This window comes from Phalaenopsis equestris, unplaced genomic scaffold (assembly GCF_001263595.1).
Source record: "Phalaenopsis equestris unplaced genomic scaffold, ASM126359v1 Scaffold000121, whole genome shotgun sequence".
NCBI classification, from domain to species: domain Eukaryota; kingdom Viridiplantae; phylum Streptophyta; class Magnoliopsida; order Asparagales; family Orchidaceae; genus Phalaenopsis; species Phalaenopsis equestris.
In genome coordinates this window covers 691810-704936 of record NW_018164563.1, presented here as the reverse complement: position 1 = coordinate 704936, position 13127 = coordinate 691810, and the positions used below count along the sequence as shown (strand labels likewise).

The 13127-nt window shown below is 35.7% G+C and overlaps 1 protein-coding gene across 1 annotated transcript in view; it reads left to right on the top strand.

Annotated features, from left to right (window-relative positions):
* LOC110021111 (putative G3BP-like protein) overlaps window positions 1–13127 on the top strand; it is a 32331-nt gene that overhangs the window by 11526 nt on the left and 7678 nt on the right. Inside the window, exons 3-5 of the mRNA XM_020719452.1 lie at window positions 9826–10159; window positions 11126–11388; window positions 11801–11984. Coding sequence (XP_020575111.1) covers window positions 9826–10159; window positions 11126–11388; window positions 11801–11984 — 781 coding nt within the window. The remainder of the gene's footprint in view (window positions 1–9825; window positions 10160–11125; window positions 11389–11800; window positions 11985–13127) is intronic.

Below are 13127 nucleotides of genomic sequence, written 5' to 3'. Positions count from 1 at the left end.
TAATAAACCAACTCCGATATTATACTATCGTGCATAAAATGAATTAATATAAGAAAGAAGTGTCGTGCTGTAAATGAATTCCAGAACAGAGAAAAGGGCATTAAATGCTATAAAGAAAGGTAATAAGTTGAAGTATTGTGGATTTGGACTTCCATTTTCTGCACCAACAAACAAACAAGCATAAACAAAGACACAAAGTAATGTTCCAGCAACTTACATAATCAAACTAAAAAATAATTGCACTTCAAACAAAATTAATCTTAGCAAAATTTCAATAAACTACAGAATCCTATTAAACTACAAGTAATAAAATATGTAATTCTCCAATCATACGCCCACTATCGCATCAGTAATACGTTCTCTCAATGTTGTCATCTCGCTTGCACTTTCCTTATCTACAGTACAAAGTGTGGATGCTTCATTGTCATGTTGTGTCAAGTACTGCCCCAAACGGTACTCATAGGTTTCTGCAGGTATATGTTCTTGATCCTCCTACGACAAATGAAAGTCAATATCACTACGAGAACTGTCTTCGAATATAATTATGGAGAACTATCGTAGCAAACACAATTTATTCATGCTTGGAGAACTTGTAAGAAGACATATCACAGAGTATCACCCATTTCTTCTTTAACACACCAAAACTTCTCTTAATACACCACGCAACGATGTCGTTTATTGAACATTTCTTTCCTGCTTCGTGTAATGTTGCTTGCATGTTCAAAGTCTGATATGTGATATCGCGTACAGGAAATGACTTTAGATATGCTCGCTACAATGAGTATCCTGCATCGACCAAGTAGTATTTACCTGATAAATATTGTAATTAATATAAAGATTAAATTGAAGTCTTTTGTGTGCTCATGCTCGAACTTATCTGTCGGTAGATGTGAAAAGTTGGCACTGACATTCCATGTTGCAGATCTTAAAACTCGACTGTCATGTGCGCTCCCCTTCCAATCAACTATTACAAAAATGAAACACATATTAAAGTCGCAAACGACCATGACATTTTGGGTCGGGCTATCGCAACAACCAATGAATGCAACTTTATCATTATTTGAGATTCGTGCGTCAACATGTGTTTCGTCAATTACGCCGGTACATTTGTTTGTAAGAAAAACTTAGGTTCTAAATAACATTGCATTGTCCAAAAAAAATAGCTCAACTGCTCTCGAAATATTACCTTGAAGAATGACATATATCGCACATCGTGTGATATCTCTGCGGGTGTCCGCTCGAATTTAGGATCTGATGGTTTGATGACATGTGAGGAAAAACTGACAAGTACGCTCAATCTGATTGAGAAGTACCTGCTAATTTTCTCGGATGAGTGTTGAGAACGCTCCATTGCCCTTACATAGATTCATTATGAGATAGTATGTACATTATTATTGCGAACACCTCACGTGAAGTGGTCCTGGATGAACTAATAAGTCCGTGAGCTCCTACGAGTTCTTCAAGAACATCAATGAATACTTCCTAACTCATTCAGAACATATTACTAAATCTTGTTGGGTGCCCCACTAGCAACTTTCCAGTCCATTTATCATCGATATATGAAAATGTCATACACGGCGACCAATCAATGTACGAGTTGTAGTACTCTTAGATCAAACATATGACAATAACCAACATCCCTCTTCTTCTTCTGCGTGCATTCATGTTGACCGACATTTGCCGTCTTCTACTTGCATCCATGAATATCAGGATCTTTCAGTCGTAACCCTATACATTAATGAGTTACTAAAACGTAAAATTTTGAGTAATAACAAAAGAGAGACGGTTGCATATAATAACGTGAATATAAAGTGTTCTCAAATACAATAATAAAAAATTAAAAGAAAATGCATTATAAATGTTTTTGTTGCATTGAATATCTCAAATATTCGAGCGACCTTAAAAACGTCGGAGATAAGACATTCTGCGCGCAACTGACATCTTCACAAAAATATCTCTACGGACCGGGTCCTCAATCAATTATGTTGCAAACAGATACAATGCTTCATTCTCATAAATTTTGGGTGAATCACTCAGAATTTGTAGTGTCTCCTCTATGGTGGCTGAATGTGAAGTCTGACATTCTGTATTGTATGAATATACCAGCTGCGAGAGTGCATCAGATTTTATTATATCGTCAAACCTTGGCCGCTTGGAAGGGAAAGTGGTCTCATATTAGTTCTGCTCTTGGCTGGGGACATTAGTGGAATCACATTAACCTCCAGGGGTTCCAAGATTCACGGTATTGCTAGCAAATCCTGTCTCGCTTGGGCAACATGCATATTTTCCCGTTGCAGCCACCCCGTCAAACATGCAGTCGAGCTTTTCCTCAAATTCTGGCTCAATTCTGAAAATCTTAAATTTGTTTGTTGTAGGAACCGCCTATAAAGAAATTAAGAAAAAACTAATTATTATACATTAGAGAGTGAAAAATTAACAAAAGATAGTAAAAATATTAACCGCAAATTTTTCAGTTAACTACTCCTCTGGTGCATTAATTGTTCGCTTCAACGATTCCCACCCTAATCTTGTTGAGCGCGTTTCAAGTCCTTCTAAATCTTCCATTCATTCTTAAGTTGATTTCACTTATTCTTCAATTGCATTCTGCCGTACTCTTTTCCTGTAATTTCCTTGAAATTCTGGTAATATTTTGCCACTTTCTTGTTGAAGAAGGTAGTTGGCCTGTTTCCCATTTTGATCTCTTTGAGGCAAATATCGCAAAATATTATTTTCGTTTTTTTCTCACAAGGTTGTTGTAGCAATCTTTTTGGTCTTATTAGCCATTTTTTTACTACAACGAAATATACAAATGCAACAATACTAAAAAAACAATGCCATAATAATGCTTCACATAATAGAGCTTCCCAACAACATTCTTAGGAAGTATCAAGTTGTCTCCCTTCCAAACTTTACTAAGCATAACATTCTCCACTACTGTATTTTATGAGCATGTTAACAGACAAAAATTGCATATTTTTCATAGCATTGATAACAACATTGGTTTCAATGAAGTTGCGTCTCCCTTTCATACAGAAATTTCTTACTAAATGCCCCAGTGGGGTATCAAGATATTTGCATGCAATGGCTTGAAACACAATTTTCTGTTGCCCTTTCATACAAAAATTTCTTACTATTTGCCCCAGAGGGGTATCAAGATATGAAACACTTGTAATGACGTTACAATTTTTACATTCTCGACGATCACTTCTCATAAAAAAATAATCAATTTGTGTTTTATTAGATCCATTCTGATAAATAATAATATGCTCATCACCTTTTTTTGAAAAGTTATTAAACAAAATCATACGCTAAAGCAAAATCTGATATGACTCTACTTTCTTTATTAATCACTCCAAAACCGTAGCCACAATGAATATTTCTAAAATTATCTACCACCTAAAATTATCGACCACTCTACCGAAATGTCCATTTAAATCTCCTTCAATAAAAATTCTTTATTCAAGAGGTATCATTTATATTAAGTTCTTTAAACCATTCCAGAACTTTTTTTAGAGCCTATATTTAAACCTACTTGAGGAGCATAAATACTTATAATATTAAAAATCTTAGTAGCAACACTAATTTTAAGGGTATCTCCAATTCTATTAAGTTTAACAACATTATCTTTCAAACTCTTATTTATAATTACATTTACACCATTTCTAGTGACTCTTATCTTAATACCAAAATTTAAAAACTAAGTTATTAATCTCTTTAGTCTTTTCTCCAACCCATTTATTTTCTTGAATACATAAGATATTTATCTTTCTATGAATCATAATATCAACTAATTCTATTAATTTTTTTGTGAGAATACATATATTCTAATATTCTATCATAATATTAGTTTGATGGACTAACTTCTTTACTCGCTTGAGCCTGTAATGTGAGAATCTTTGCTTATTTCACTATACTCGCGTGTCGGTATATCGACCATTGCACACTTTTCACTGTATTCAGGTCATATAGCGCGTTGCTTGCCCTTGCACACTTTTTACTGTATTCAGGTCATACAGCGTGTCGTTTCCAAGGGACCCTCAACATTTACATAATAATCAAAAAAATTAATGTCATAATTTGTCGACAAATTTTACACTGACTATCGACTATCTAACGCAAATTTCCACTTTTCACATCCAAAACTTGAGACCCAACAATGTCCGTGTTAATTGAACTTTAAGTATGGAGTCAATAAATTCGCTACTCAATCATTATTGGAAAATTTTATTTCTTAAACTGATTTTTTAGCTAGTTAAACAAAATCTTGACCCTTGTTATAGAGCTACAAAGTAGACGAACAGTTTGCACTTGAAGTTGTCTTTTGTACAAAAAGCAAGAGTTTAATTAAAAAGGATTAAAAAGGAAAAAATGATGAACTAAAGAAATAGGTATCCATTTTGATAATTTGATATCTTACAACTATTATATGATTAAAGCATCATTCAACTTACTCAAATGTGAAACTCACATCTTCGGATTTTAACCAATTGAATTTTTCAAAGGTGCATCAACTATCATGCTAGAACTCCTTTGTATCTTAACAATGAAAACTTCTAGCCCTAGTACTATGACTTCTCCCTCTTTTGCCCTTATTTGCATTGAGAGTGAGTGAAGTTCATTATATGTGAGATGGTTACCCCAATGAAAACAAAAGCTTTAGTGTAGGAAGATATTTACAGAAACGATGATTTGTCCTATAAAATACATAGAATGATAAAGGACTAACTTGAAGGGGCTCTAAAATTTTTTGACTCATTAAATCAAATAGCACATTTCAAGAAGCTATTAGATTAACTTGAGGGTTGTATCTGGCACAATCACTTGGTTAGTTGACTGATACCAGAGCCATAGTAGAATTGAAAATTTTATTGCTAAAATTTAAAGGGAATTACAAACAAAGATTCTTGCAATAAGAAAATAACAACACAAACATAAAAGTCACCTTAGGGAGGGCGAAAGTGGCAAACACTAGCTGGACAATTGGTGGGTGGCGGGCTGGGAGGTTGCGACAGTAGCAGGTGGACTGGTGAGGGGTTGTGGCAACAACAAGAGGGCTGTGGTGGGGTTACTGTTGCAGGGTAAGGGTGCTGTAAGGGATTGCGATAGTAGGGTGGAGTACTGGAGGAGTTTGGCGGCAACAAGGAGGGAGCATGGAGGGATGTGTGACAATAGACAAGGTGGTTGAGGCTCTTGGCAACAAGCAGAGAGAGTGAGGGGAAGGGCTAGATGGTGGTTGGGATAGCAGCAAAATTCTGGTAGTGCAATTCCAATCGAGGAGGCATCAAATCTGGCTGCTGGGATAAGGTTGGGGAAGCGAGTAAGGGTAGATAAACACCACCTCAGGACAAATTACAGCCGGAGCATCTTCTCGCATTCAATTACAACCCTCAAAGGGGAAAACTTGGTTGCTGACAACTGCTTTGATAGAAAACTCAATCAAAATTAATCCTAAACAAAGAAAATGACATATTTATAATACTAGATAGTAAAGAGGAATTAGGCGGCAATCCTAAGCTAAATAATTGGGTCAACTGACCCCCCTTGCCTCCATCCCTGAACCGGTCTTGTCTTCCCAGCGGGTTGGCCCCGATTCAGCTGTGTCTGTCTCTCAAATTTGGAGGAGCTTTGGCCTCATTCGTCAAAGCTTCTCACCGCCCATTAATGTTGACTGAGTTGCTGTAAGCTCTTGGGGCTGACATTTTTACTGTGATCTGAAAAACACTTGGATTTCACCAGCGACTGCATCGTCCCCCAAAACACCTAAGGATTTTTCCCCACTTGCGAGTATACATCCATATCGATATGCCCTTTTTGGGGTCTCCTACTGAGCTGAGCCGGGTCTGCGTGTCATGCGTATACCATTGAATCCTCCCTATATATTCCAAGATCGGCTCAACCTAATCTGAAATGAGGGTGACCTGAACCTCCCCAAATGGTGGTGGTCATGACGGCGTGATGTACTGAAATTCTCCCAGTTGTGATCGTCCCGTGCGTAGATTCAGTGTCTTAGTCTTATATTTCTTTGTCGTCACCAAAAATAGTTTCACTGACATTGCTTTACTGGCATGGACACTTGTGATCTTGGGCTCTGCCGAAGAAAGGACGATGTGCTTCCCCTCGTTGGTGAAGTAGTGGTGTTTCTGAATCCGTCATGCTGAGCCCTACAGTCAAATTTCCAATATTCCCTAACAAAAGGTGGAGGTATTCATGGGTACCATGTCACGCTACATTTGATCCTGCAGCTGTTTTCCAATCGAAAACTCGATTAGGAATCTCCAGTCAATGCTGACCTTGTTCTCCTTTTTCAACTATGTCAGATACTACGGTTGGGAATCCCTCTGAGTCATGAGAACAAATTTCTCCACCATCTGCGTAAATGCCATGTTTTTGCTGCTCCTTTCATTAATAATGAGACTACATACCTTCCCATTCATGGTGTAACTGGTTTAGAATATATTGTGGCAGAATCACTGCGGATCCCTTGTATCCTCAGTTTGTAGGACTCGTTGAACCACGAGTATCTCACCCTCATCTGGTGGAAGAGAGGATACACCTCAAACTATTCTTTTCCTGCCTCCTCATTGTTAATCTCTTCTACGACTCTCTGCTCGATAAAAGACAGGACTCAGCTCGTCAGGCAATTGGAGGCGATGTGCCCAAATCCATGAAATCTAAAAACATTTTCGGGTGTGAACTATAGTAGGCGCGCTATTTTTCTTGGGCTTCTCACTTGGGGTGGCTCTAGTCTTATCCGAACTAGTTTTCTCAAGCCCTGAGACGCTGCTAGTGTCTCCAACTGTGGATGACTGCTTGGCTAGTGGTGGTTGTCTGTTCTGTTTTTGCTTTTTCTCCACCTTCATGGTTAATGTTTGGTATCTCTCAGTGACCAAGAATATTTTAGCTGCACAACATTACTGATAGCGAGCTTCAAACCCCCTGATAATGGGTTATGGCGTGTTCCTATGACTCGACCAACCCACATTTCATCTACAAATAATCAAACTGCCTCGTGAACTCCTCCACTAATAAGTCTCTCTGTTGTAGGTGGAGTCTAAGAAACTTATTTCAACGATAGTGAGGAGGTAGGTATTTTTTCTGCATCGTCTTCATCTTCTCTCACTTCGTATTCTTGTTATTGTCTTCTCTTTTTCTCCGCCTCTGCAAATTTTCCCACCACAAGGAGACACTCCTTCATAATTTGATAGTTGCAAGCTTTGACCTTTTTTCTTTTGGCACTTCTTTGTACTCAAGATCTTCTCAACTGATTGTAGCCATTTAATAAAATTGTCTGGATCCATACCTCCATCGAACTCTTGTAGATCTACCTTTTTTCTGAAGTTCATGTGTCCTCCATATGTGGTCTCCTCTATCGGCCTCCTCTAATATTAGATTCCAAAGTGTTGTGGACTGTCTTCTTCATCACTGAAATCCTCCATATAGAAGGGGTTAAAATTCTAGTCTTTTTCGACCCTTCGACTTTCTTTGTCATGATCAAGGTTAATTTTCCCTTGAGTTTCATCCTCCATGTCCGTAAGCCTTTGTTGAAGTTGATGGATCTATCGTTGTATCTCTTCTTGGGTAGCTCGGGCATGTATCTCCTTGGTGGTATGGTTAGCATTTAAGGTTGGGAGACGAAAGAGGGTGTATGTGACTAATTGAAGGTGTAGTATAATTAATTTGGGTAGCTGATTTTGAAAATCAGCAAGGGGAAATTAGGGTTAGTCAAAATTTGCCCATGGTTTGAGAATATGAAAGAAATTTTTTTGTGGAGGGGGTAAGTCAGATGCTAAGAAACTCTAAGATAGGGTTATTGGTTAAGTTAGTTTTGATACCAAATGAGCCCAAACCACAGTAAAAATGAAAATGTTATTGCTGAAATTGGGAATTAAAAACAAAGACAATTGCTATAAGAAAATAGCAACACAAACATAAAAGGCACCCTAGGATGAGGGCGAAAGTGGTGGAAATCCGGCATGACAACGGGTGGGTGGCTGGCTGGCTGGGAGGATGCGGCAGCAGCAGGTGGATTGGTGAGGGGATGCAGCAGCAGCAGGTGGGCTGGTGAGGGGCTACAATGATGCGGCAGCAGCAGGTGGATTGGTGAGGGGATGCCGCAGCAGGGTAGGGTGCTGTAGAGGGGCTGCGGTAGCAGTGTGGAGTGCTGCAGGAGTTTGGCGGCATTGAGAATGAGTGAAAATGAGTGAAGTCCATTATATGTGAGATGGTTGTCGTATGAAGACGAGCTCTAGTATAAGGAGAGATTTACTGAAACGAGAACTTGTCCTATAACAATACATAGAATGATAAAGTACTAAGCAACACCTGAAGGAGCTTTAAAATTTGTTTACTCATTAAATCAAATAGCACATTTCTAGAAGCTATTAGATTTAGCTTGAAGACTTCATCTGGCACGATCACTTGGTTAGTTGACTCGATATATGCTGGTTGAAGAGTTATTCAGCATCACACATTATCATCTTTAATCTGAAAATTATTTAAATGTTTCTCAGCATATTCTATAAAATAAGTTCATTCAGCATAATAGTTTTGAAATAAATACTTGGCTTATAACTAATCATACTCGGTCATATAAATTGCTGGATAAGTAAAGATATTCAAATCAACTAATAAGCATTTGCAGCAGCTTAAAAAAATCCAACTTTATTTTATAAATACTTCAATTCCAGATTTTTCCTGAAAGGATTTTGATTATATATATATATATATATATAAATATAAATAGGAAAAAATAAGCTTAGTATGTATAGTTTGCCAAGCTTATACATGAATTATATCTCTTCATGTCACTTTAGTTCTATTTCTTCTCTTAATTAATTTTTTGGCACTAATTTTTTTACCCTAGTAGGCACATTTTCTACCTTCTATTGTACATGTTCAAACTACCTAAATCTATTGCTAGTTGCCTTTTCCTGAATCAATGCCGTTTCAATTGCTCTTCTAATATCATTATTTCTTAATTTTTTTTTTTAATTTTCGCACACATTCATTTTAACTTTTTCATTGTTATCTTAACTTTAGCAATCAATGATTGTTTTTATTATTCAACACTCTGATCCATATAACATTGTTGACATAATTATAGTTTTTTAAAAGTTTTATTTTAAATCTCCATGACATTCTTTCTTGCATAATACTTCTAAAAACTTCTCTAGTTTAATTCTCTACCCTTAACTCTAGAAGTTATTTTCATATCTGTCTTCATTATTTCATAGAGTAGATCCAGCATGATTAAATCTAATATATTATATGTATCATTTTCTTAAAAATACCTTTTTGAGGTCGGCAATTAGATTAATCTATTCTGGTATAGAAAAATCTAAGTTAATCAATATGTAAATTCTTTGGTGAATCTTCATATTTTCATATCTACATTTAATCTTTCCTTTCAATGGGGGTTTAAATTTTAGTTCGCTTTTAAAATCTAAATTTATTTTTTAAAGTTTGTAATCTAAATTAATTTACCTTTCGATGAGCATAATTGATTTAATTGTCTGAACTGTTGATTTATCAGCTCTTGTTTTGCATTTTTTGTTCTTTTCTGGAGATTTGTTTGTTTTGTGTGCAGTTTCTTTTTACGCAATACTTTGGCAAATCCACTTATTTTCAATGGATGCTCCATTTATTCACAGATTGTCATTATTCGTTATTGGTTTTACTTTCTTGTTTGGCAGATCGTTCTCCATTGTCTTGTGCTTTTGTTTGCAATTTTGGGCTCGGATTTGTTCTTATTTTTTAAAATTTTAATTTGATATTGGCGGATATGGATAAGATTTTATGATTGACTGACATGATGTAATTATCCAGGAAATTCATAATCTCATTGTCAGGCTAAATTTCATTGAGATTGAGATACTAGCTGCTCATTCACTTGAATCCTGGGGTGGAGGAGTTTTGGTGAATGTGACAGGTTTTGTGCAAGTGAGAGACTTTATTTTCAGGAGGAAATTTGTTGAGACCTTCTTCCTTGCTCCGCAAGAGAAGGGATACTTTGTTCTTAATGATATTTTTCTCCTTCTTGAAGAGGAACAAGTTCATCTGCCCCCAGCAGCAATTTTAAGACCTACCGATTATGATACAAAATTAGATGCATTGAATTATGACACGAGATTAGATACATTCAATCATTTACAAGATCCAGGTAAAATAAACCTTGTTATATGTTAGTTAAATTGTGTTTCTAATAACATGACATTCAACTGTTTTTATCCTACATCTTTCTGCTATTAAACCTTTGATAGAGAATTTTCCATACTCTTCTATGATTTCATGTTTCTCCCTGCTAACTTCATGCATCAGCAACTGGCACTTTCCATGACTCGCTGAGATTAGTTAGCGAGTTATTGAAGCGATGTTGCATGTTTTCTCCTTTCGAATTACTTTGATTGTTGTTTATTATTGACTAAAGTACCAAAATGGTCTGTTGACTCTTTGCAGTGTGTCATTTTAGTTCTAGAGTATATAGAAGTGTCATTTCCCCAGATTTTTTTAATGCACTGAGATAGTCTCCAGTCTCTTTAAAGGGAGGATTATTTCGGCCACTATTAAAAGAATTTGAGGAATAATTTAGCACTTTTATAGACTCTGAGACTAAATAGCCCCATGTAAATAGTTAGGGGATCGTTTTGACACTTTACTTTCATTTTTATTGCTTTGAATTGATTAGTCTCTTTAAGATGAATTTTGTTGATTGGAATCTAGACTTCTTGGCCTCTTTGTTACTGCTGTTGATTTTGATGCTTTTCATTAGGTCTTTTTTTTTGTATTCACCCCCATGTTTTTCCTCAACTTTTATGTTCTTTATTTCAAGTCCCAATGCTATTCGATTCTTTCTTTACTGTTTCTTTTTCTCTTGTTCAGTCATTCTTTTGGTAACTTGGGACAGATATCTCATACCATTTATGAATCTTATTGTTTAACTTAGGGATTTTTGTATGCACTTGAAATGTTTCATTTCTTGTTGATAGACCATGAGTATATTATTGTAGAATATGTCATTTTTGTATTTAATAAATGTACATGCAGATGCAATAGTCTTCTGTTTTTTTTTGTTTAATCTAATTAACGTCTTCTGTAGTTGTTCTGAGCTTTGAATTATTTAGTGCAGTGTCTAGCTATATGCTTGGGGAAGATATCCCAGCAAGAGATTTTATCTCTCCACCTGTACCTGCTGATGAAAATAACCAACTTGACAATTACAGTGTTCCTGGACATCGAAATCAAACGCCAGATCCCAACGAAACTACTGATGAAACTCCCATAGAACTGGCTGGCAGTTCAGTTTCGACTGTGCAAAACATTGTGCAGTATCCAGCAATTACTGAGGAGGAGCCTGCTGAGGAACGGCCAAAGCTTTCATATGCATCCATCGTATGTGCAGCTTTTTAATTCCCCTGATTTTTACTTTTGTGGGTGTTTTCAAATGCCTAAGATCTTTAATCAATATATTCAAGGAAGTTTTACATACATTCCACTCAATTTTGATGTATATACATATCTAATGCTCATAATTCACAAGGAAGTTTTACATACATTCCACTCAATTTTGATGTATATACATATCTAATGCTTATACTTCAATTTTTATATACAAACCGCCTTATCTATGCATGAGAAGGTGTATTTGTCTTTTTAAAAATGGTGGTATTTTTGATGTGATACGATAGATTTGGGTGATATTATTGTATAAAGTTTTGGTGTTATATATGTCAATACTAGGAATTGGGTGGTATGCATGTAAATCCCCCTATATTCAATTATGAAATTACGTTAAATTCAACAGCTGCGAACTACAAAAGCTCAAGTTGCACCACAATTAACATCGGTGAACAAGACAGCTCCTAATTTATCAGACTGGCATCCTGCACAGCAGGCAACTCAGCAACAGGTTCAAGCCGCCATTTCTTCTTTGCCTGATAAGTCCAACGCAGACTTACCAGATGAAACATTTGCTTTTGAAGATGAAGGTTAGTTTACTTGGTTGCAGTATTCTCTGTTTTCAAATTTCTGTCATTTTAGTACATGGAACTTGCCTGTCAGTTATTTTGGCGGTGTTTCTCTAGTTGATATGATGCTCCTGCTTTTTTAGTGGAAGATTTACATACATACCACTTAATTCCTATGGAAGATTTTCTTCATCCATTTCCTAAGGTTAACTCGACTTCTCTTTTTTTGCTTTTTTCATTTTCAGTACCACTAATTTGTTGCCATATTCTTCTATGTTTGAGTACAACTAAATAATAGGTTTACTTGGGTGGAAGCTGATTATACTAAAGAGTAAGAATTTTATTCAGAGTATGAATAAGATATGAATATTGGAACTTGAAAAATGATAAATAGATCACATAAGTAATTGATGTGCTAGTAATTTAAAGTTTAGCCTCTTTTTTTTAATGTTAAACTTGACACTATGTCCATCTTCATCAGAATTATAAATAAAATTAGTCAAAATAAAGATACAAACTACGCATCTCACAAAGAAAAATTCCAAGCATAAAGGTGATTGATGTGATAGTGCAAACACTAAGCTAAATTCAAGAACAAGAACAACATTGAAAAAGGTTTTGGTTTCCCAACTTATGTAGCATATAATATTATGTGATATACTTTCATGCATGAAAATTTGAGCAATCACCAATTTCTAGTTGTCACTCAAGCCACTAACTATTTTTTATTTTTTATTTACCGAAAACAAGCAAATATTAATCTTTATAAATAAAAAATTTTAGCATGAATTTGGAATGAATAGTATAAAAAAGTATAAGAATTAATTTTCAAAATATCAGATTTCCAGCATATCAATTTTTAATAAAAATCAAGTGTATGATATCAGCCGTTAACATATTAGAAATAAATACAACAACAAGCCATTATCCCACTAAGTGGCGGGTCGGCCGAATGAATCCTTTGTCTCCATTTTGTTCTATTGAGTGCCATATTTTCATTTAATTTTAATAAATTAAGATCATTTTTTATACAACATGCCCAAATCCTTTTTTGGTATACCTTTACCTAACATAAGTCGAATCTTAAACATCTACTCTGCTAACTGAATCAGCAAATGGTTGACGTTTAATGTGGCCAAACCCTCTAAGGCAACTCTCTCTATC